We start from the raw sequence: 21,401 nt of genomic DNA on the forward strand, positions 1-21,401 counted from the left end.
ATGTATTGAGGACTCAAAACTATTCCAAAAAGTAAGCCATTGACTACTGTTCCCATAAAATACGGGAATCGAAAGTTTTGGTAATTTAACATTAGGTGTGTCTTTTATATTTTGCTGTGTGTTCGGTGCATTTAAGTCATGATTAAGTTCCTTAATCCGTTTCTTAAGCCTAAATTTCCATAACGTTACCTTCTCACGATATTGTTCTGTAATTTCGAATTCATTTTCGAATTCATCTACACTCAGAATTGGTTCAACTTCTACATCGGCATTAGCTAGTGTTTCGGCTTTAGCATTAAGCTGTTCTAACAATTCTTCGAGCTCATTAATACTACCTTCAGATTTATTTAATTCACTTTCGATTTTCTTAAATAGTTTTGTAACGGCAGTTCTTAAGATACTTCTTTTCTTTTTTAATTTATCTACTTCAGCCATTATCTTTCTTAGATTCAAACATTTACACAAAAAATATACGTCTCATGAAAAACAAATATTTAACTCTTACTTAGAAAACAAAATTATCCTTTTGCTGAATACTTCAAGAACAAGTATTAAAATCTTCAATTTTAATATTCAGCTTTTGAATTCACTTTATTAGAACTTTTCAAAAAACCTGGCGTCCCTGTTCGGGCGCCATAAAAATGTTGCATCAGGTTCTTCTATTTACAATAAAATTAATGTAAAATTCCTTACCTGCTGCATCTTCAGTGTTCACGACGCCAGGCTTCTAATAATCACGTTTTCAGTAAGAGTTTCTATTACTGCTAACAAGCCATCTTGTCTTTTAATTATTTATTGAAATAAAAAGCTAATATACACTATTTACAAGGTAGGTGATAACTATTTTAAGACAGTACATTTTTAACTCTGAGTCTTTACGCTCCTCAAAGCGGTTCCAATCTCGACTGGTTCTCGAAACTTAATTACAGCAAAAGTAAAGGAAGAGATGCCCGCCACCTAGTGGCAAGAATGTGACAATAATTGTATACTTCACGTTTTACTAAAAAATTAATACATTGTTTTCAAAAATTCCTGAGATATTTATTGCCACATATGTTTTAATGTTAAATAATTATATCGTATAAAACTTATTTTAAAGTATTTGAATTTAACTAATATTTTAATTCTTTTAAACGTTGGTATGATGTTTTTAATTCGATATTCAATTTAAGTAATATTTTAATCCAATTAAATTTTGCGCAATGTTTTTACAGCGGTGTTTTTAGTCTATTATATGAAAGTAATAATTTAACCTTACTTTAGCATTTTATACTCTTTAGTAAATGTATTTATTTACATTTGCCAGCCATCTTAAAAAACAACGTTTTCAACAAAAAATTAATCCATTATTCAGCTACTTTTAAAGCAAAAATTACAACATAATTCAGCTACTTTTAAAGCAAAAAATTAACAATTTACCAACATGTAAGAAATATATATACTTTTTTGCTGCCGATTGCAACGAAAAGGGTGCACAACTAGATGCTACGCAGTCCCATATACAAAATTTCAACGTTCTACGGCTACTCGTTTTTGAGTTATGCGAGAGAGTTTTTTATTTGGCGCGATTTTAATTTGGTTGTGGTTTCCGGCTGTATGTTTTCTTGTGGCAAACCTGGAGCTTTATTTCGGTAACTGTAAAAGCGCGAATTTAGTGTAGCCAGATTTTTTTTAAATTTAATTTTGAAATACTGTGTTTGTTTTTTAAAGTTTTACTGTTTAATATTATTGTTATATATATGTTTAATATTATATTTATATAAATGTTTAATATTATATTTATATAAATATTTGCAGAAGGTTAAGTTGTTGTTGGGAGAATGTTGGATTTCATATGACATAAAGTTTATAATTTATGAATGTTTTCATTTAATTTTATTCAGTTAATTTTTTTTTTAGTTTTGTTTCTTGCATGTGGCAATCGAAAGATGTGGAATATTTAAAGCTTTGAACGAAAGTTGTTTAGTGTGTTGAATTCCACGACGATAGTAACTTGAATATTTTAGTTAGTTTATGATGCTGAATACGCATAATTTGCTATTCTTTTTACGTTTAAAAGTGACTTCGCAGTGCTCTGATCTGATAAGTGTATACATTTATTTACTCAATAATTATTTACAAAAATTGTTCATTCTACTATTTTATGATGAATTACATATATATACGACTATGCTTTTACTTGCAAAGCTGTTGGACTCCGTTTTACTCATCTAGTATTTAATCATCTCATTTTACTATTATGTTTACATAAAATAACGGCGTTTCACTACTGCAAAACTTAAAAGTTACTATTCTGTTATCGTTTAAAAATCATGTTTTAGTGCTTTCGTTTAATGCGCCTAAAAAATTCGCCAAATTTTGAAGGCCAAAATAGTTTGGCGCCAACTTCTCCCGGAATTTTAGCCAAAAAATCGCTTCTGAATTAATTTAAAACCATTTTAAAGCTCGTTTGGAAAAAAAAAAAAAAAAAAAGAGTTCTTTATTCTGTCCGTACGTACAGATCGCTGTCATAAATAATATGGCTAACATAATTCCTTTCTCGAAATTTTTAATTTTTCAGACCATATACAAACAAAATACTAGTAAATAAAATTTCTAAACATATGAATTTCTTTCTTAGCTTCATACCTTTATTTGCAATAGGCAGAGGAAATGATCGAAGATATCAAAACTGCGTTTCTTGATTTGCTGGATAAAGTTGATTGGATGGACTTTGAAACGAGATCAGCTGCTCGACAGAAGGTAAATCTGAAAAGTTTCAGATTTTAAATTACGTCCAAAAGGGCGGTTTTTTTAACATTTTGTGTGTTAATTTTTTTATTAAATATCATGTTCTTCTCACTTAAACCATAAAATTCAGTTCAAGAGCAATATCGCAAAATAAATTTAAAATGAGCAAATCTTTAGAATTTCCGATACACAGTCTCGCGCGCTGGAGATAGAAATTTTTTTCTTTTTTCTGTGCGAAGTTGCCATTGCTCGCTTTGAAATCGTTGAGTTTTAATCAGAAATTCGTTAAAGTTTTACAAAATATGAAATCGATAATAAAACAAATTTTAAATTTGGTCTTCCAGATGCCCATATTCGCTGGAGGATTTCGTCATTCAAAATTCGATTGCTCTAGGTATCGTTGTTTTATCAGTTACAACCGAAAACATCGCGGACGGAAATGTCGCGGAAAAATCAACGCAGCAAAGAAAACATCGTGGGAGAAAAGAAAGCAAAGAGAAAACATCGCAGTTCTAAAACATCGTGGTACAAAATACAGTCGTCGAAAATAAAGCGGTTCAAGAACTTCGCAGTTTAACTTTTCAGCACGCGCCTATGCGCAAAATTTACGACAAATTCAGTTTTTATGCACATTTTTCGCATATCGAAGCTGAGACGTCTGAATGTCATTTCTATTCCTCCATTCTACCTTTCTCCACATCATGAAATGTGCCAACAGGAAGTCATTTCACTTTTTTTTTCTTTTACTGGGCATTTGTGCTACGTGGCAGCTTTTTCGTAAAAGATACGACACGCGCGTTTTCGTGGGTGAAAATTCGGAAAATATTCTTTTTCAAATATTTTGTAATTTTGTGTTATTAATTGCCGTCTATTATTTTAATTTGATTTGGCTCTGTAAATTTTATATCAGTTTTCAGGGCAAAAAAATATGTGCAACCAGCTGATTTTGCTCGCATTCATCAAGAATTATTTGATGAAGAAAATGAAGACAAGGAAACCTTTGGAGGGGAGAACAATAGCGATTTCCATTCCTTATTTTCTTTTATTTCTATTTTTTAGAAGTAAATAAAAATATTAAATTTAGTTAAAGTGCGTTTTTGTAACCAGTAAGAAGTAAACTTCCTTGCAGAAGTAAGTAATGCTAAACTTACTTTTTTCCTACTAAGGGTGTTTACCTTTTTTTTTTTTTTTTTTTTTTTTTTTTTTTTTTTTTTTTGTCTATACTTGTCTTTGATGAATATTAAAATTAGCTTCGAATTTAAATTATAATTATTAAATAATAAATTTAGAATGTTCTATAATGATATGCATCATTGCATTTCCATCTCACTAACATAAGAACTTAAAAATAATTTACTTATATTTGAATGTGATATCATTTTATTTTGCAATAATAAGATTAATATTTTATTTCTTAACAAATTTATAATCAATATTCACTCATTTCTGTCGTTTTTCGTACCAAAAACTGTAAAAAAAACGGATGTTGTAAAAAATACGACACGGGCGTGTTCATGTAAAGTTGTCAAGCGCGCATGCTGGAAGGTTAAAAACATCGTCGTCGAAAATATCTCGGTTAAAATAAAGCACCTACAAATCATCGCATGACGATAACATCGCACAAATACGTTTTTTTAGGATTTAGAAGTTGTAAATGCATATTCGCATAAATATTTGGAAACTCAAAAAATGTTAACGACACTTTAAGAATAAACGGAAACAAAACAAGGTATAATTTTCAGCAAAACAATATCAGATTAACAAACGTGAAAGAAAGTAATTTCATAATTAACTTAGCAACTTTTATAGATATAACCTCCTACAGTTATTCATTTTCTTTTTCTAAGCATTTTTAGGCTGTATTTTTAATGAACCATTACGAGTAAAACTTTATTAAAAAATATTAATTTGTTAATGACCTTTGTTAATCAACTAAGTAAATTTAGAATTCTATTAAGGGTTGTAATTGCGTTAATCTTCTACTCATTTTAAATTTTTAAATGCTTAAGTTTCCTTATTACGTTTTCAGCCAAAATTTGTTAAGTTCACTAAAAAATATTAAATTTAAAAGTAAAAACACCCTTCTTTACTTCTTGCGCTCCTAAATCATTATGCGAAAATGCATTTACAGCTTTGTAGGTAATTTATCGTCATGCGATTATTTGTAGGTAATTTATTTTTTGCCACGATATTTTCGACGACGGTGTTTTTAAACTGTGAAGTTTTTGAACCGCTTTATTTTCGATGACAATATTTTGTACCACTGTGTTTTAAAACTGTTTTCTCTTTGCTTCCTTTTCTCCCACGATGTTTTCGCCTTGCGACGTTTTCGTCCACGATGTTTCTGCTGCGATGTTTTCGGCGGACACCGTTTTATCACAGTGCGAGAGACATACATACATTTATGCAGATTCTTCGTTATTTAATTTCTTTAAATATAATACAGGGCTCTAATATGTGATGGCAACAATTTGAAAAGTGAATTATAGTGAACCAATTCAAAATGGCAAAACGAAATTAATAGTCCTTCTGGCCAAATTGCTCATTTGGACTATGAAGCATATTAAAAAGGAACGACCAAGTAAGCTTTGTATGGATAAAATAACGTTAGTTGGTGTTGATTTTTTTAAAAATTGAAGCATTTTCAACGATTAAGCACCATCGCATTCTTCCGTTACTACTAAATGAAATGCAAAGAGAGAACGACAAAGTAACAAATTTTGAATTTTTCTACAACGCCTTCTGTCATGATGGAAAAAGGACTCCCAAATGACACACCTACTTTGCTCCCTTGCATTATTTTTGCTTATCATTCATCGTGGGAGTTTATAATTTTAAAATTTGAGAATTAATTTCAAATATTAATCGGTCGGAATACATTATCAAAAGAAAAAGTTTCAAAATTCAAGTTTTAATTATCAAATAAGAATTATATGGTACATTAAAAAAACTCATATTTTTCGAGAAATCCTTCTCTAATTTTTCGGTCTTGGGCTTCTCCTCATCTACATTGCGATCTATTATCGCTTAAAAAAATATCAAAGAATTGCACAAACTCCGCATCACGCACCGACTATCTATCAAACTCATCTCATCATTATTCTGTTTAGCGATTTTGCTGTAAAATATTATACTCCTGCAGAATTTTTACCGCAATACTTTCCATAGCTGGCAAATTTCACAAGCTATGTTTTAAAATGAGTTGAAGGCAAAAAATAACACAACTTATGTGTAACAACCGTTGGAAAGTAGAATGCAACAAAAAGAACGCATACGAAAATCGCGACTTTGCTTGACTGAAGGATTGTTATGATTATGGTTTCCTGAAGAATGTGCATGCGCATGGTAGCCAGGATTTGGCATGTTCTGAAACTCTGGCAGCATCTATTAAGATGGCTGCAATGATACATAAGTATCATTTATACATATGGTGCCTTATTTGAGCAAATTTTAAATTTAATTATACTTAATACGTAGTTATAGTTTTTAGGTTAGTTATGGTTAGTTAAAATAAGGTTAAAGATACACAAGGTTAATAAAAAGGGGTTAAATTATTACCACCATTATGATTTAGTAATTTACAGAACCCAGGGTTCACTTTCTAAAATGCGAAGAGCCAGAACCCTAAGGAAAGCTTTCAGGGAAAGCCAAAAAATTAATAATATAGTGAATAATAAATTATAAAATTAAGTAAAATATGAGGAAATAAACATAAAAATTATGAAATTAAATTAAATTAACAGCAAATAGTTGATTAAGGAGTTAAAATATCTTATTTAGAATTTCATCAGTAACTACTATTTTATTTAAGACTGAGAACTACCGCGCGCTCTTTTTGATTTTAAGCCCGACTGGACAACTAGTATGGCTGAGGCTTCACTATGTCTTGCGGAACAAGTGAGCAAACATGCTAGGAATTCCTGCATTTCTGACGTCAAATTCCTGAAGGTTTATAGCATATGACTCCCTCTTATATTTGCTCATCCGTTTATTTCGACCCTTAATTGTTAGAAATTGTTGCAATCTTGTCTACTCTCCTGCTAGTCTTTCGATAGTTAAAGTATATACCCAACTAACTCATGAACTTTCAAAGAACGTTAAATGCAGTTGCTTCACTTATGTGCCGGTAACACTCAAGTAAAACGCTCTAAATCACGTCCATAAGTTATAGTTCTAAAACCGAGTATACTACGCGAAAAATGTTTGCTTGTAAAACATCCATGTAGCGTATCATGAATGTTCTACTAGAGATTCTGCGCGCATTTTTTACTAAGGCTTTCGTGGAACATTTTTTAAGAATGTTCTAAACCACATCCATATATTGGAGTTCAATAACGGGAAATAGCACGTTAAAAAGTGGTACTCACTAACACTTTTTTGTAATACTCCTAGAACGTTTTATGAACGTTTCTCTAATGTTCCAGCAGAGCATTTTAAATTACGTTTCGAAATGTACCAGTACAGTACGTTGAAATGTACTTGCTAAGAAAAAGATTGTAAAGCGCACCACTTCAGTATGTCATGCAGAATGCACTTGATAGGGCATACTGGATCCGTTTCGAAAACTACCAATATATAAGTTGAAAAGAATGTCCTAAGAATACGATTGTAATATGCACCTCTTTAATACTTCCTGCACGTACTTTACAAGTACTTTTTTAGCGTACTTTACAAGCCCATGCTTGAACCATTTCGGAAAGTACCAATATTGTTACGTCTAACAATACATAGTAAGAACCCTGTTGTAACATAAACTGCTTTAGCACGCTATATAGAACGTTCTAAATACATGTAACACTGTCATAGAATGAACGACAGTTTCTTTGAATGTGTTCTAAACGTTTCAGTGTTGCTTGGCTATATATTCGCTTGGGTGCTGCTTGGGTACATTGTCGGTATATGTATATCGGTAATGTCTCTGGTTTAAGTATGTGCATCCTAGCATTGTATTCCAAACTGTTAGAGCAGTAGGGCGTTTCGGCTGACATGCTAATGCCCTAGTGGATGGACCGCTCTTCTGTTGGCGAAAAGAAAGAAATCAGCTGGTTCAACCATCAAACTTTCCTAGACCTCAATCCCACATATTCAGTAGGATTAAACAGGATGTCTCTACTATGCTCTTTGAGCAATCATGGTACATTCCCCACCCTTAGTAGTAAATATATTTTCTCCCTTCGATAAGCCCCTAAAATTCATTAATTACTTTTTATTTAAAAAACTCACCTTTTACATATATTGCTATCAATGGAAAAAGCACCCAAGCATTTCCCTGTAAACTTGTCACATCGTAGAATGTAGCTTCGCCAGTTAATAACTACAGAATTTAAAGGAGTACGTCCATGCTACTCTTCGCATATCACAACATCTTAAATGTTACTCGTTAGGCTATACCACAATTTTACGGAATTTAGGTCATTTTTTTAATTAAAAGCTGAATTTTAATACTCTTGAACAAATTATTCGCTGTCATTTGCAGTAGACTGATTGGCTAATGAAAATATCATCCCCATCTGCAGCTCTTAGATAACTTCCATAACATACAGTATCCAAGACTTCCATAACATACCGTATCCATCTCTTTAAAAGGTCACTTACGTTTAATCCTGGTACGGAATATCCATACATTTATCCATTTTTACCTGTCTTTTAAATTAAACAAATCTTGACATTTTCCATCCTTTTTCGCATTTAATACCTTTCGCAGCTGTCTTTCATAGACCGTACGCAGATAACTCTTTTTTTGCCCGCAAAAACATAAGAATTATTGTAATTACAATAAGCTTTTTGTAATATGTAATTATAATAACTAATCAATAAGTAATTACTATAAGCTAAGTACTAAAGAACAATATTTATATCTTTAATTATGCAAATGTATTTTAAAAATTTTCTATTTTACATTATTATTATTATTATATTTTTCATTTTCTCTATTTTGCATTATTATTATTATTATTATATTTTTCATTTTTTTCTATTTTACATTATTATTATTATATTTTTAATTTTTTTCTATTTTACATTATTATTATTATATTTTTAATTTTTTATATTTTACATTATTATTATGCTTTAAAATTGTTCTATTTTACATTGTTACAGGCGATGCTAATGAGTCAGAAGATTGGATTTCCAGAATACATTTTAGATCCTGCAGAATTAGATAAAGATTATGAAGGAGTGAGTGACATTTCTTTTTTTATTTTTTTACAATATATAAATGCTTAAATGTGTCACACCTAATATGATATTAAACTCATATATCTGTTTTTGTCTTCCATAAATTTCGTACCGATTTCTAGATGTTATGATTAATTTCATGCTAAATCATATATATTATTACGAAATGTACAGGCGCGGTAAGATGGCTTCCCCGCAAAGCAGTTTTAGGGTTGCCACAAAATGGCAAAAGAAGACAATGTTGCCACATTTGGCGAGAAATTGCCAGTTTGGCGACATTGGCGACAAAATTGGCGATATACCATTAACGGATGGAGAATCTTCTGGAAGGAATTCCTACCGGATTAGCCCAGAATGTTTTCGAACACAAGCCGAAAGCTATATAAACCTGCTCATCCGCAGTCAGTGAGCGTGAATCGTCTAGCAAGCTGATAGTCAGTCATTGAGAGAGTGCCTAGTCTAGAGTGCGAGATAGTTAGTGTCTCAAGTTAGTCAGTCCATGCGGTGTCAATCGAGTTGACAGTCCGTCACCGAATGCCGAGTGGGTCGTGAAGTGCACCGAAAGAGTCTCTTAGTATATCGCGGCCAGCGCATCGTCGAGAGAGCGTGTTGAGCTCTGGGAACGACTGAATCGAAGAGTCGGGAGCTGTGCTCTGTGTGTCGTCGAGTGCATCGCGAGTTGTAGCGTGGAGAATATCGAGAGTACGTGGAGTTCCGAGAATGACCGAGCAGAGTCGGGAGCTGTACTCTGGTGCTTTTCAGTGAAGTTGTCTCCCCCGTTATAGCCTGATAACCTGGAGGCTATGTCGCTGATTGTTACAGCGTGTGTTCAGTAGTTCTTCGACGACTGTAAACGTGATATTCGAGCTCTCTTGGATAATACTGGCCAATAAAGTGTGTTTCGATGCTTCATCAAGTGTCGTCGAACCCGAACCCTGTACGAAAGTGAAGGAAGAAATTAGCGTAACAATATTTTTATGCTATTATTATAATACATATGTAGATGTATAGATAGATAGATAGATGTGTGTGTATGAGATAAAAATACGTAAAGCAAACTTCAAGTTTTTAACTGACAACAGCCCCTCTTATTCTTCATTTTAATTTGTATACTTTCTCTTTCTGTCCTAAAATTAGTAACATCTGAAATGCGTCATTTCACAATTAAACAGCATCATCAGATCTTACATAACGTGGCAATACAGATACTTTTTGACTAATCCTTGAATAAGATTTCAATTCAGAAGTGAACGCTATGTAACACTTTCTTATAATTTTCCTGAATGCATCGTCACTTTCATAGCCTGCTTTGCCGCTGCTAACTGGCTAATTACTCTCTCTCATCTATTGTATGTCTTAAGATGTGAGATTCCAAAAATTGTGGGCTGGCCATAATAATGTGTGATTCAGATTATGCTATCAGGTTCAATGTTTCTTCTAACTTTCTTCGGAAACATACAAGGACCTGACTAAGAACAGAGAGCTTACTAAAGCTATGTTCACTAATTGTAGTAAGTAGACAGGATACCGACGAAGGGTATACAAAACCCTTTATTCTTCTTTATATACAATGACTTCCGTACTTCGGAATACAATGACCCTCCACTCGGGGTCTAACGTAAAAGATATCAAAATAAAACTAACTCTAATTTAACTTTAGAATAATACACGTGTAAGATTGGCCTTATAATAACAGGAAGCGTATGTAGCACAGAGACTGTGAACACTACAATACGTTTAATTTATCAAGAGGATTAAAACCTCTGGCCTGGAAGGCAAATAGCAACTGCGTAACTTCTAAGGTAAGCGGCCTGCTTCGAACTCACTGCTTCCTCTCTCTTTCGCTTGGCAAAAAGGCCACACTTAAATACTTGGCGTTCGCCAGACAAACTTTGCATAAAATCCTTCACGCTTATAATTCTGGCCGGAAGTAGAAAATAAGAAGTGATAGTAAAGATTTAAAATAAAATAAACGTTAGTAAAACTTAAGATCCTTACATACTTCCCGCCAGAGTTAATTAGTTTGAAACTGAGGTCTAAAACGACCTTGTTGAAAACTTTTAGCTCTAGAATATAACGCGAGGCCAACCTTTTACAATCATAACTTCGTTAGAAACTAGAAAATTTAAAAGAAAGAAATTTGTTACAATAGCAGCTCCCAGGATCTACAACAATCTTTTTTTTTTTTCATCTGTACTGCATCTAAACAGGAGCTTTATTCAATTCTGGTTCCTTCCAGAGATCTGGAAGGAAAACTAGTTTAATGAAATGTTACACAATGACATTGCAAATAACATATAGAATATACTTCTCTTAACATTCTTATTTCATTCATGACTATTTTAATTATCTCTCCCCTTGCTCTCTGACATGTGTTGTAAAAGAACACCAAACACGAATGTGTTTATGTCTATGTGTTCAACACTTCCTCCTACAATCAAAACACTAACGTGTTAAAATTCAACATAACGAGACCTCTTAACACACCCTACTTTCAACTCTAAACCCTGAGGTACTATTCTAAAAGTGGCTAACTCTAAAGTGTAGCGTCAGAGAGCCTAACTACATCATTCAACCTTTACCACATATTCGCCATGATTTAATCTTTACAGTCACACGAATAACAAATTTTTAACATTACTTTCACTTTTACCATATCACGGTATTTTTTAACATTTAAAATAACAGTTCACATGTATATAAGAACATATCAACATGCCGTTAATTTTACACATTTGAAAACATACATTAGTAGTACATTGTTAACTTCTATTCTTTTCAAAGCAAGTGCCAATTCTTTCTACATTGAAATAATACTACATTTCAAAAAGTCTTTCAGACTAAAACTTCTTTCTTGCTAGAATGTTTTAAATAAAATTTATACAATAACTTTTTGCAAGATTAAGTCTTTACACAACGCTATTATACATCAACTTTAGTTTTACGCACGAGTAATTTAAAAACATTATAAGAAAATCGGTCACAACTCATTTCTCGCCCTTTTGGCGATAAAGGTAGACCTCGCATGAGGTAAAACTTCTTGAAATCTGCCACTTGCAGTAAGAATGAAAGATTAACTTAAGTTTGCAAAGTAACATAAAATTTTACTTATCTTTGTAATATTCAGACATCCTTTTCTGGGCCCAGTCTTTAAAGGTATAGCAGATAGTAGCTTGGTTGATCCTCCTTCTTGTACGGGCTCGCCCTTCAGTGCTTTCCTCTAGAAGCTTCCGTTTTTCACCAGTACGGCCACCCTTGAACACCTTCCTTTTGTCCTCTGCTTGTGGTCTTGGCCGTTTGAAGGCAGCTGGTCTTGGTGGAACCGGGAAACTTCTGTCGTGATCCTGCTTGGACCTCGTTGTTGGCCGTTCAAATTTTTCTTGTACTTTTTCCTCCGCCGCTGATGGCCCTTCCGCAGTTCGGCGACTTTTGCTGCGGAGAGTTCTGTCGGATGAGTCGATCCTCCGTTTTAAAGCCGGGTTATAGTTGCCGTCATTTCTCCTGGTCCTCTTCACATACGTCGTCCTTCTCCCTTCTTCATTCTGGGGGTGTTCGTGAACTCTGTTTTCTGGACGGTGGAACGGCTTCTTTTTCTTTTTACCTTCAATTTTTCCGCGGGGCAATTTTCTTTTCACTTGCTTCTGTCTCTCATTGGCTTGCCCTTGTACTTGTCGTTTTCCCACCTCTGGAACTTGTACCTGCGGTGTCTGCCTTGCCGGATCCTGCAAAAGATCTGAAAAGATTTGCATTTTATTACGATCGAAGTAGGGCTTAATTTGATCAATATTTGCGGAACAGATTTCACCATTTCTGGCCTTTAACACTACAACAGCGTGAGTTATTTTTTCTATAACATATGGTCCTTCAAATCGTGGGAAAAATTTGGCAGTTTTATCTTCTGGTGCTGAAGAAAGTGAATGCTTAATTTTTAGTACTTCATCCCCTACTTTATAAGTTACTCCCCGTCGTTTCAAGTCATAATACAATTTTTGTTTTCTCTGTGCTACTTCAATATTCTTCTTTGCCTCCTTAATTAGTTTTTCTATATCACCCATTTTAAATTCTGGGGCTCTTTGTTGCACATAAAATAATTTATCTAACGGTGTTATAATCTTTCTGCCTAGAAATAACTCAGCAGGAGTTTTTCCCGTTGTATCATGTTTTGCGGTCCTAAGGGCGAAAGCAAATTCATTGACATAGTTATCCCAGCTTTTATGAAAATTTTTAACATAACTACGGATAATTTTCACTATATTTCTGTTGACCCGTTCCGCTATATTTGATTGCGGCCGATACGGGACCATTTTTAAATGACGTATGCCCAGTTTTTGGCACATGTCTTCAAATATATTACTTACAAATTGAGGACCATTATCCGATATAACTTTTAGGGGCGCCCCGTATTTTAAAATATATTTATTTAAAATAGAATCGGTAACTAATTTCGCGGAGGATCGTTTTAAGGGAACAATTTCGGTCCATTTACTAAAATGATCAACCATAACAAGGAGATAGCGACTTTTGTTTAACTGACTTTTTGGGAAAGGGCCCAATAAATCGATGCCGATTATTTCATTTGGAAATTCGGATTTAATACTATTTAGAAACCCGGCCGGGCGGAAATTAATATAATTAACGGCTTGACATGTTGGGCAGGACTGGACATACGCCCTTGTTAACTTTTGCAGTTCAGGAAAGTAGACTGCCTCGCGTACGCGTTGGATAGTTTTTCGAATACCAGCATGAGAAGCTAAAGGGCTGTCATGGAACTCTTGCAGGATATTTAATCTAAGACTAGCTGGGATAACAGGTCGAAATTCGTTGTTGGAATTCGTAGTTTTTGTATAAAATAATAGACCATCTATTAGTTCGTAATGGGCCGCCCTATTTCTTATCGCCACAATATCTTGGTGGCTAAAATTTTCAGGATCCTTCAAATACTCATAAATACTTCCAAACTCAGGATCCTTACCCAGTTCTGTTATTACAGTTTCTCGGGAATTTATTGTGCACGCTGTAAGCATTGCAACTTTTACAGTATTACCCTGTTCGTCTAATTTAATTCGTGATAGGGCATCTGCTACGATATTTTCCTTTCCGGGGGTATGCTTGATTACCAGATTATATTCTTGCAACTTGAGTGCCCATCTTATTAACCTTGGGGATAAATTTTTCCCTGAGTACAATCTAGTTACCGCCGCATGATCAGAACATACTCCATATCGGCCATCCATACATATCGGCGCCTTTCCAAAATAGACTCGGAACTTTTGCACTGCTAACAGAACTGCAAGTGCCTCTCTCTCGGTCGCGGAATAGTTTCTTTGTGTTTGATTTAAAGTTCGGCTAAAAAATGCCACGGGCTGCTGATTTTGCGAAAGTACCGCTCCTACCGCATAATCCGAAGCATCCGCTGAAATTCCTAAATTTTCATCCTTTTCAGGAAATTTCAACACAGGGGCTTGCGTTAATGCTTGTTTTAATTTTTCGAAAGCACTATTGGCTTCGGCCGTCCACGAGAATCTTGCCTTTTTCCTTTTTAATTTTAACAATGGCTCAGCGATAGCCGCAAAATCTTTAATAAAGGTTCTATAATATGAACAAAGTCCTAGAAAAACAGAGAGCTTCTTTGCCGTGTTTGGAGTCGGATACTTTTGTACAGCGATTATTTTTGATTCATCTGTCTCGATCCCTTTTTGCGATATTTTGTAATCTAAATATTTTAATTCAGGGGCTGCAAATTTGCACTTTTCGACATTAACTTTTAGACCGGCCTCATTTAATAAAGAAAACACCTGTCTTAAATCCTGTATATGTTGGTCCAGATTATCACTAGTAATAATGATATCGTCTAAATAGATAAATGTGGACTTTCCAAGAACAGGTCTTAATACAATGTCCATGCATTGCTGAAATGTTGCTGGGGCGCCTGAAAGGCCAAACGGCATACGCAAAAATGCATAAGTGCCAGACTTGGTTATAAAAGCAGTCTTAGGCACGTCCTCAGGCCTGACCCCTATTTGAAAATAACCATTCGTTAAGTCTAAAGTCGTCATAAATTTGGTTGATTTTATGTTCCTTAAAATTTCTTCTATGATCGGTAACGGATATACCGGATATTTCGTTATGGAATTTAATTTACGGTAATCAATAGCGAATCTCCACCTTTTTGGATGCTCCAAAGGATAATCATTATTTTTCTTACATAAAACCACCGGGCTAGCATAACTACTTGAGATGGGCGTTATGATCTTTTTACGTAGCATATCGGTAATATGCCATTCTATAATTTTTTCCTTATTCTTATCATACCGGTATGGTTTTTGACGAACTGGCAATGCATCTCCGGTGTCAATACTATGGTTAGTAACCTGAGTAAATCCTGGAATATCACTAAATAAGGAAGCAAATTCACTTACCACTTGTCGGATTCTATCTTGCTCGTCATTAGGCAGGTGGTCAAGATTTAACCTTGGCGGTTCAACCTTTTCTACACGCACTGGTTTCATTGTCAGCCTAAGGGACGCTTCATTAAAATCCAGTGTAGCTTGTGCGTCTGAAAGAAAGTCTATTCCTAGGATTAAATGTGCTTGCAAATTCTTTACTATAAAAAACATCACCTTTACTTGTTCGTCCTTGATACGGATATATAAAGGTACTTTACCTACGCACTTACATTCTTTTCCTTGCGCCGCTAATACTGTCGTATTATCCGCATTATATATGCGGTATTTGCGAAAATACTTTCTAAAAAAGACTTCTGCCACACAGGAACACTGCGCGCCGGTATCCAGGAGTGCGGTGGCCGGGATATTATTTACCAAGACTTCAATCTTCGGAAGAGTTAAATTTTTCACCATTACTGTATTTAACTTGTAGGAAGAGGGGTTTTCGTGGCCTTCGGATTTCCGCACCCTCTCGTCAACAGAAATCCGTTTTAGTTTAAATTATTTTTCCTTTCCGTGCTTTCCTTCTTTCTCCACTGGCCTTGAGACTTTTTTCCTGGGTTGCTATTGAACTGTCGACGTTCGCCGGCTGTTTTTGAATGCTCGGGTTTCCTTGCCCACTGATTCGCTTTTTCTCCGTAGCCATGTGCTTGAGTTTGCTGTAGTCTTGGCGTACCAAATTGGTTTCGCTGTTGATATTGGTGTCTTCTTTCGACGTCCGCCGTTCTTCTACTTTCAAACTGGATTCCTAGCTCAAATAACTTTTCCAGTGTAGTCGGATTTCGTAATTCAATAAAGTCTTGCACTTGGGGTAGTAACCTCGGCAAAATCACTTGAATTATTTCAGGATCCGGACGGTTTCCATACAAGAGCTTGAAAACGTGAATTTTTCTTAAAATAAAGCTCGAGAGGTTTTCCATTCTTTGTTGATATATACTGAAAAGTTCTGTTTCTAATTTCGCACGATCCCTTACAACAGGGAAGGCTTTTAGTAGGGCAGTCTTGAAATTTTCGTAAGTATAGGTGGGACTTCCTGCTTGACCCAAGAGACTTCTGCCGATACATTTGAACCAGTTAAGCGCTTGGCCCCTCAAAGCGCTGGTAGCTAAGGTAACTTTTTGAAACTCGTGCACAGGGTAGAGCATGAAGTGGTCATCCAATTTTTCCAAAAAACTGGTTACCGGTGAGTTTCCATTAAATGTTGCTTCTGGTTTCATCGAAGCGCGCATGGTCTGGACGATGTACCCAAATCCTTCCAGGGCGGCAGCTGGCATTTCTGGATTCTGAGCCGTTTCTGCAGGCAGCACAGGTTCTTCTTGAAACTCGGCCATGGTTATTCTTCTACGTTGGGCGCCACTATCCTCTTGATAAATTAAACGTATCATGTTTCTTCTAACCTTCTTCGGAAACATACAAGGACCTGACTAAGAACAGAGAGCTTACTAAAGCTATGTTCACTAATTGTAGTAAGTAGACAGGATACCGACGAAGGGTATACAAAACCCTTTATTCTTCTTTATATACAATGACTTCCGTACTTCGGAATACAATGACCCTCCACTCGGGGTCTAACGTAAAAGATATCAAAATAAAACTAACTCTAATTTAACTTTAGAATAATACACGTGTAAGATTGGCCTTATAATAACAGGAAGCGTATGTAGCACAAAGACTGTGAACACTACAATACGTTTAATTTATCAAGAGGATTAAAACCTCTGGCCTGGAAGGCAAATAGCAACTGCGTAACTTCTAAGGTAAGCGGCCTGCTTCGAACTCACTGCTTCCTCTCTCTTTCGCTTGGCAAAAAGGCCACACTTAAATACTTGGCGTTCGCCAGACAAACTTTGCATAAAATCCTTCACGCTTATAATTCTTGCCGGAAGTAGAAAATAAGAAGTGATAGTAAAGATTTAAAATAAAATAAACGTTAGTAAAACTTAAGATCCTTACAATGTGACCAAAGAATTGTGTTAGTTAGTAATAAAATTATGTTGAATCTACTGCTACGCTAGTCTGCAAGTGTTATCATTCCGTCTACGCAGTAAAATCTCTCCAACGTAATAAACTATCGTCAATCTGTCACAGCTATCTTCCACACCTGTTTCATACGTAGATATAATATGAAAAATCGCTGATGACACAGATGTTGAAATGTACTTTAGAAATACTTGTAGTCACGTGATAGGTGGGAAGATTGGATACCTGATGTCCAAAAGAAGTAAGCAGGTATGTATCCTGCGTTTTCTTATATCTGGAGATACTAACACCTCCCTTGAGGTCCCAACTGTTAGGAGTATATAAACAGCAAATGCATATATGAGTATGGAGGTGTCAAAGGAGTTTGAATTTCTATGAACAAAGTATTCAACAATACTCAAGGCCTTAAAAATTGAATTTAAAAAGAAATTAGAAAATAACTTGGGGAGCTAAATATATTCGAATAGCAACAGTAAAACTAAAGCAAAGGAAATAAATTTCAATTAGTGGAAATATTCAATAAAGTTCAAACATTATTATATATGCACACAAACTGACTTAATATAACGCTCGAGAATAACATATTAAAAACATTCCTTTGAATAAATTAAACTTAATGCTGTCTCTTTATTTATTGTAAACAGTTTTTAGTTTGAATAAAATATTTTAATCATCTGTTCCTTTACTTATTGTACATTCAAACAGATAATAGAGTTAATATATCAGAAATAAAGATGATGCTTCGGAATCAATAAAATCAGAATAAAGATATGTATATGCAGTATGCAGCATGAAACGTTTTTTTTTTCTTATAGATAGAATTCAAACCAGACGCTTATTTCGACAATGTGCTGAAAAATCTCAAGCACTATTCTACACGTGAGCAACTGAAACTACGAACACCGGTTGATAGAACGCAGTAAGCATCTGTCTGTGTCCTTTCTTTATATATATGCATAATGTTTATAAGTTTTTACTAAAGCATTGTGGAACTCTTTAAGGATGTGCTCATCGGTTCATTCATTATTTTTTTGTTTAATTTTAACCATTTATATTATTAAAAATGCTTCGAAAAATTTTTAAAACATTTTCCATGAATAAACTGGTGAAGTCAGTAACACAGCAAATGAAATTATGCACATGATGCTCCCAGGCGAGACATATTTTAGTTTCATTGTTCATCATTTTTGTTTATTTAAATTTCCACAATTTTTTTCCAATAATAAAAAATTTACAACTTTTTTGGTTTATCACTCTGTGACGCAAGTGTTTACTTCAATATTCACATGCGTGCAACTTCCATGTAAATATTCCATATTTTTTTCTATTTTATGACTAAAGTGTTTCATTTTGTGATGCATTTTACTTTTCATTCTCACGTTTATAAATTATTAATGCTTTTTACTTTTGCGTTACACATCTTTCCAACTGTAAAGCTAACTGACTTCGGGTGATACAATTTTGCATTATTGTGCATTTCCTTTCAATTTAAATAAAAATTTATTCCTTATTAACTGTATTGCCTTATTAGAGCTTCAAAGTTAGTTACGCATTGCATTTTGTCTTTCACTAAAGGGATTAAAGAGTAGAACCTTTTATTAAAAAAAAATCAGTCAAATGACTAAAATATACCAAAAAAGAAAACAATAACTATGTTTTCTTGTCTGACATTTATATTTTAGGTACTTCAGAGTTATGTGGGTATGTCAGAAAAAATAAAGAAATATTCACTGACGATAATTAGGAATATATATACATATGAGTCAAAAATAATGCTCGTAGAAGTAATCAAACACAAGCTGTAACTAACGGTAAGTAATCTAACAATTTAAACAAATCAAGACAAAAGAAAAGCATACAAAATTAAAACATAAACTTGGCAAAGCGACAACCTTATGCCTGGCGTTAGATTTTAGATACTCTATCAATTTCGATGGCAAACAAGTTTATATTTTAAAATCCGAGTCTGATTTCAACTTTACTATTTACTGTAAACTTTTTTCTGTTTGCCTGCCAATGCTACGTCACGTCACCCAGCTAAGCAAAAAATGGCTTTTTTTTTTTTTACTATTTTTAAAGATTTCCGCCAAAAAACGTTCTTAAAGTTGTAGGGATTTATATTTATTTTAACTAACAATTTAAAGTTTTATTTTTAACTTTCCTATAAGCCTTCATTCCTCTAATTGTCAGTGCCAGAATAGTTAAATGTTGTAGCGCGCGGAAGAAAATGCATATTTTCTACTTTGAAGGGAGTAGTTAAAAGCCGAGCTTCGGAGAAAGGAAGAGTTAGGCCGTAATCGCCATCGCTGCCGTAGGTACGTTTACTTATTGATGGCTCAAGCGATTTAATTGCATTGCTTTGCTGCCACTAGCGTAGAAGGGGGTTTAAGTTACGAGATCTCGCTGAGCCCGGTAGACTAATTTTATCACTTGTTAATATTTCAACTTTTAGTTTCAATTATCTGACTTTCAGTTACCGCCCAAGCAGAGGCGAAGTTTGTTAACATCGAGTTGACGCACTGTAAATTTTAAAGAGTTAATAAAGGGTACTTTAACCCTTCTCCTGTGTTGTTTCCTGCTACTCCAGTATACAGACAGAAGTTCATTCACTGGACTCTAGAAAATAAAAAAATAAAAATAAATAAAATAAAAAACATGAAAGCAGTATTTTTAGTGCGGGTAGTAATCAATACACAAATCTATAATTTTCTGCCAACGCTTTGGTAGTTTTTCAGTCTTCGGCTCAGAAACTTGGTCACCGCGACTCCAAAAACAGAGTTACCTCTTTTTGGATGTCCTGTGCAGAACAGAAAATAGAACCAGCAAGACGTAGCTGCAGGTATGAAAAAAGGTAGAAGTTATATGGTGGGTGTGGCAAAAGATCCCATTCTAGTCCGTACGGAGTCCACCCGGTGAATACAGACACATATTGTTTTTGCATTATCTGGTGGAACTTTTTGCGCCGGACGTTTTTTCTTGATAGGAATGTCAACACGGACTAACATCTCGCTGTATACCTTACTGTCAAGGGTTTTACTTTTTCCCAGATATTTATGCGTAATACTACGGCAATCTCATCAGATACAAAGCATGATCTTTTTATTAGTCAAATGGCTCTTTGCGACGCTGTCGACGGGTCACCGGGCGCAAACCAACCTTCTTTTTGGTCTGTGTTGTTGAAGTAAATCCACTTTTCATCACAAGTGATGACCCGGTCCAGAATTTTATCATTGCGTTGATATTCGAGCAGATTAGTGCAGGCCCGAACACATCTGTCCTTACCTGCCTGAGTCACCTCATGCGGCACCCACCGATTGAATTTGTAGGCCAGGTTTATGCAATGCATAGCGCGACTAATGGACTGGCACTAACTTCTAACTCCTTAAAAAGCACTCGAGTGGTCGCATACGGATCTTTTTCCATAAGTTCTCGCAGGCGGACCTCATCAACATCAGTCGGCCGGCCAGAGCACTTTGCTTCTTTAATGTTCTAGTCCTTGTTTTTGAACTTTTGGTACTAAACCTTCACATTGTCATATGATACAGCATTAGTACCTAATGCTGTACACATGATTTGGTGACATTCTGTAGCTGAACTTTTTGCGACAGAACTTGAAGTAAATGATGGTTCTAATTTGATAGCGTGATAGTTTTCATTTCAGACCATTCATTTCAGATATTTTAATGATAACGATACTTTTTTACTAATTTCACAATACAGTATTCTAAAGCAAGTCTCAAAATCGTTTAGCAAAATATGGCTAAACATGGCAACGCGAATTGTTAGCGCAGGCGATGTCTGCGGTGGTGAGAAACTTTCGTTAAATCCCGATATTCCACGCTGTCAAGGTTTGCACTTCAGGACGTATATTTGCTAATGAACTTAATTATTTTGACATCAATTTCTACTGGCCGAGGATTTCTCTCTCGATTATTGATAAAGTCTTTGAACCTTTTTCAGTTACCATCAAAGAAGACGTTCTGCTATTAGAAAAACATTAATAACCTTGTCGTGCTTTTATTTCATCCTTTTTTCAGTTAAAAAATTGAGTAGATTCTCCAGAAT

The 21,401-nt window shown here is 34.7% G+C and overlaps 1 protein-coding gene across 5 annotated transcripts in view; it reads left to right on the forward strand.

Moving 5' to 3' along the window:
* The window catches only part of LOC118199010 (neprilysin-1-like), a 366,463-nt gene that overhangs the window by 288,205 nt on the left and 56,857 nt on the right, over nucleotides 1-21,401 (forward strand). For 4 of the 5 annotated variants that reach the window (XM_085813638.1, XM_085813637.1, XM_085813639.1 and 1 more), the window contains 3 exons: nucleotides 2,644-2,742; nucleotides 8,833-8,910; nucleotides 18,152-18,255. In XM_085813638.1, coding sequence (XP_085669764.1) covers nucleotides 2,644-2,742; nucleotides 8,833-8,910; nucleotides 18,152-18,255 — 281 coding nt within the window. The remainder of the gene's footprint in view (nucleotides 1-2,643; nucleotides 2,743-8,832; nucleotides 8,911-18,151; nucleotides 18,256-21,401) is intronic. The other variant, XM_085813641.1, reaches the window with a different exon arrangement.

Source organism: Stegodyphus dumicola, chromosome 3 (genome assembly GCF_044657685.1).
Source record: "Stegodyphus dumicola isolate Sdum_Otavi_A_Nest chromosome 3, ASM4465768v1".
Classification (NCBI taxonomy): domain Eukaryota; kingdom Metazoa; phylum Arthropoda; class Arachnida; order Araneae; family Eresidae; genus Stegodyphus; species Stegodyphus dumicola.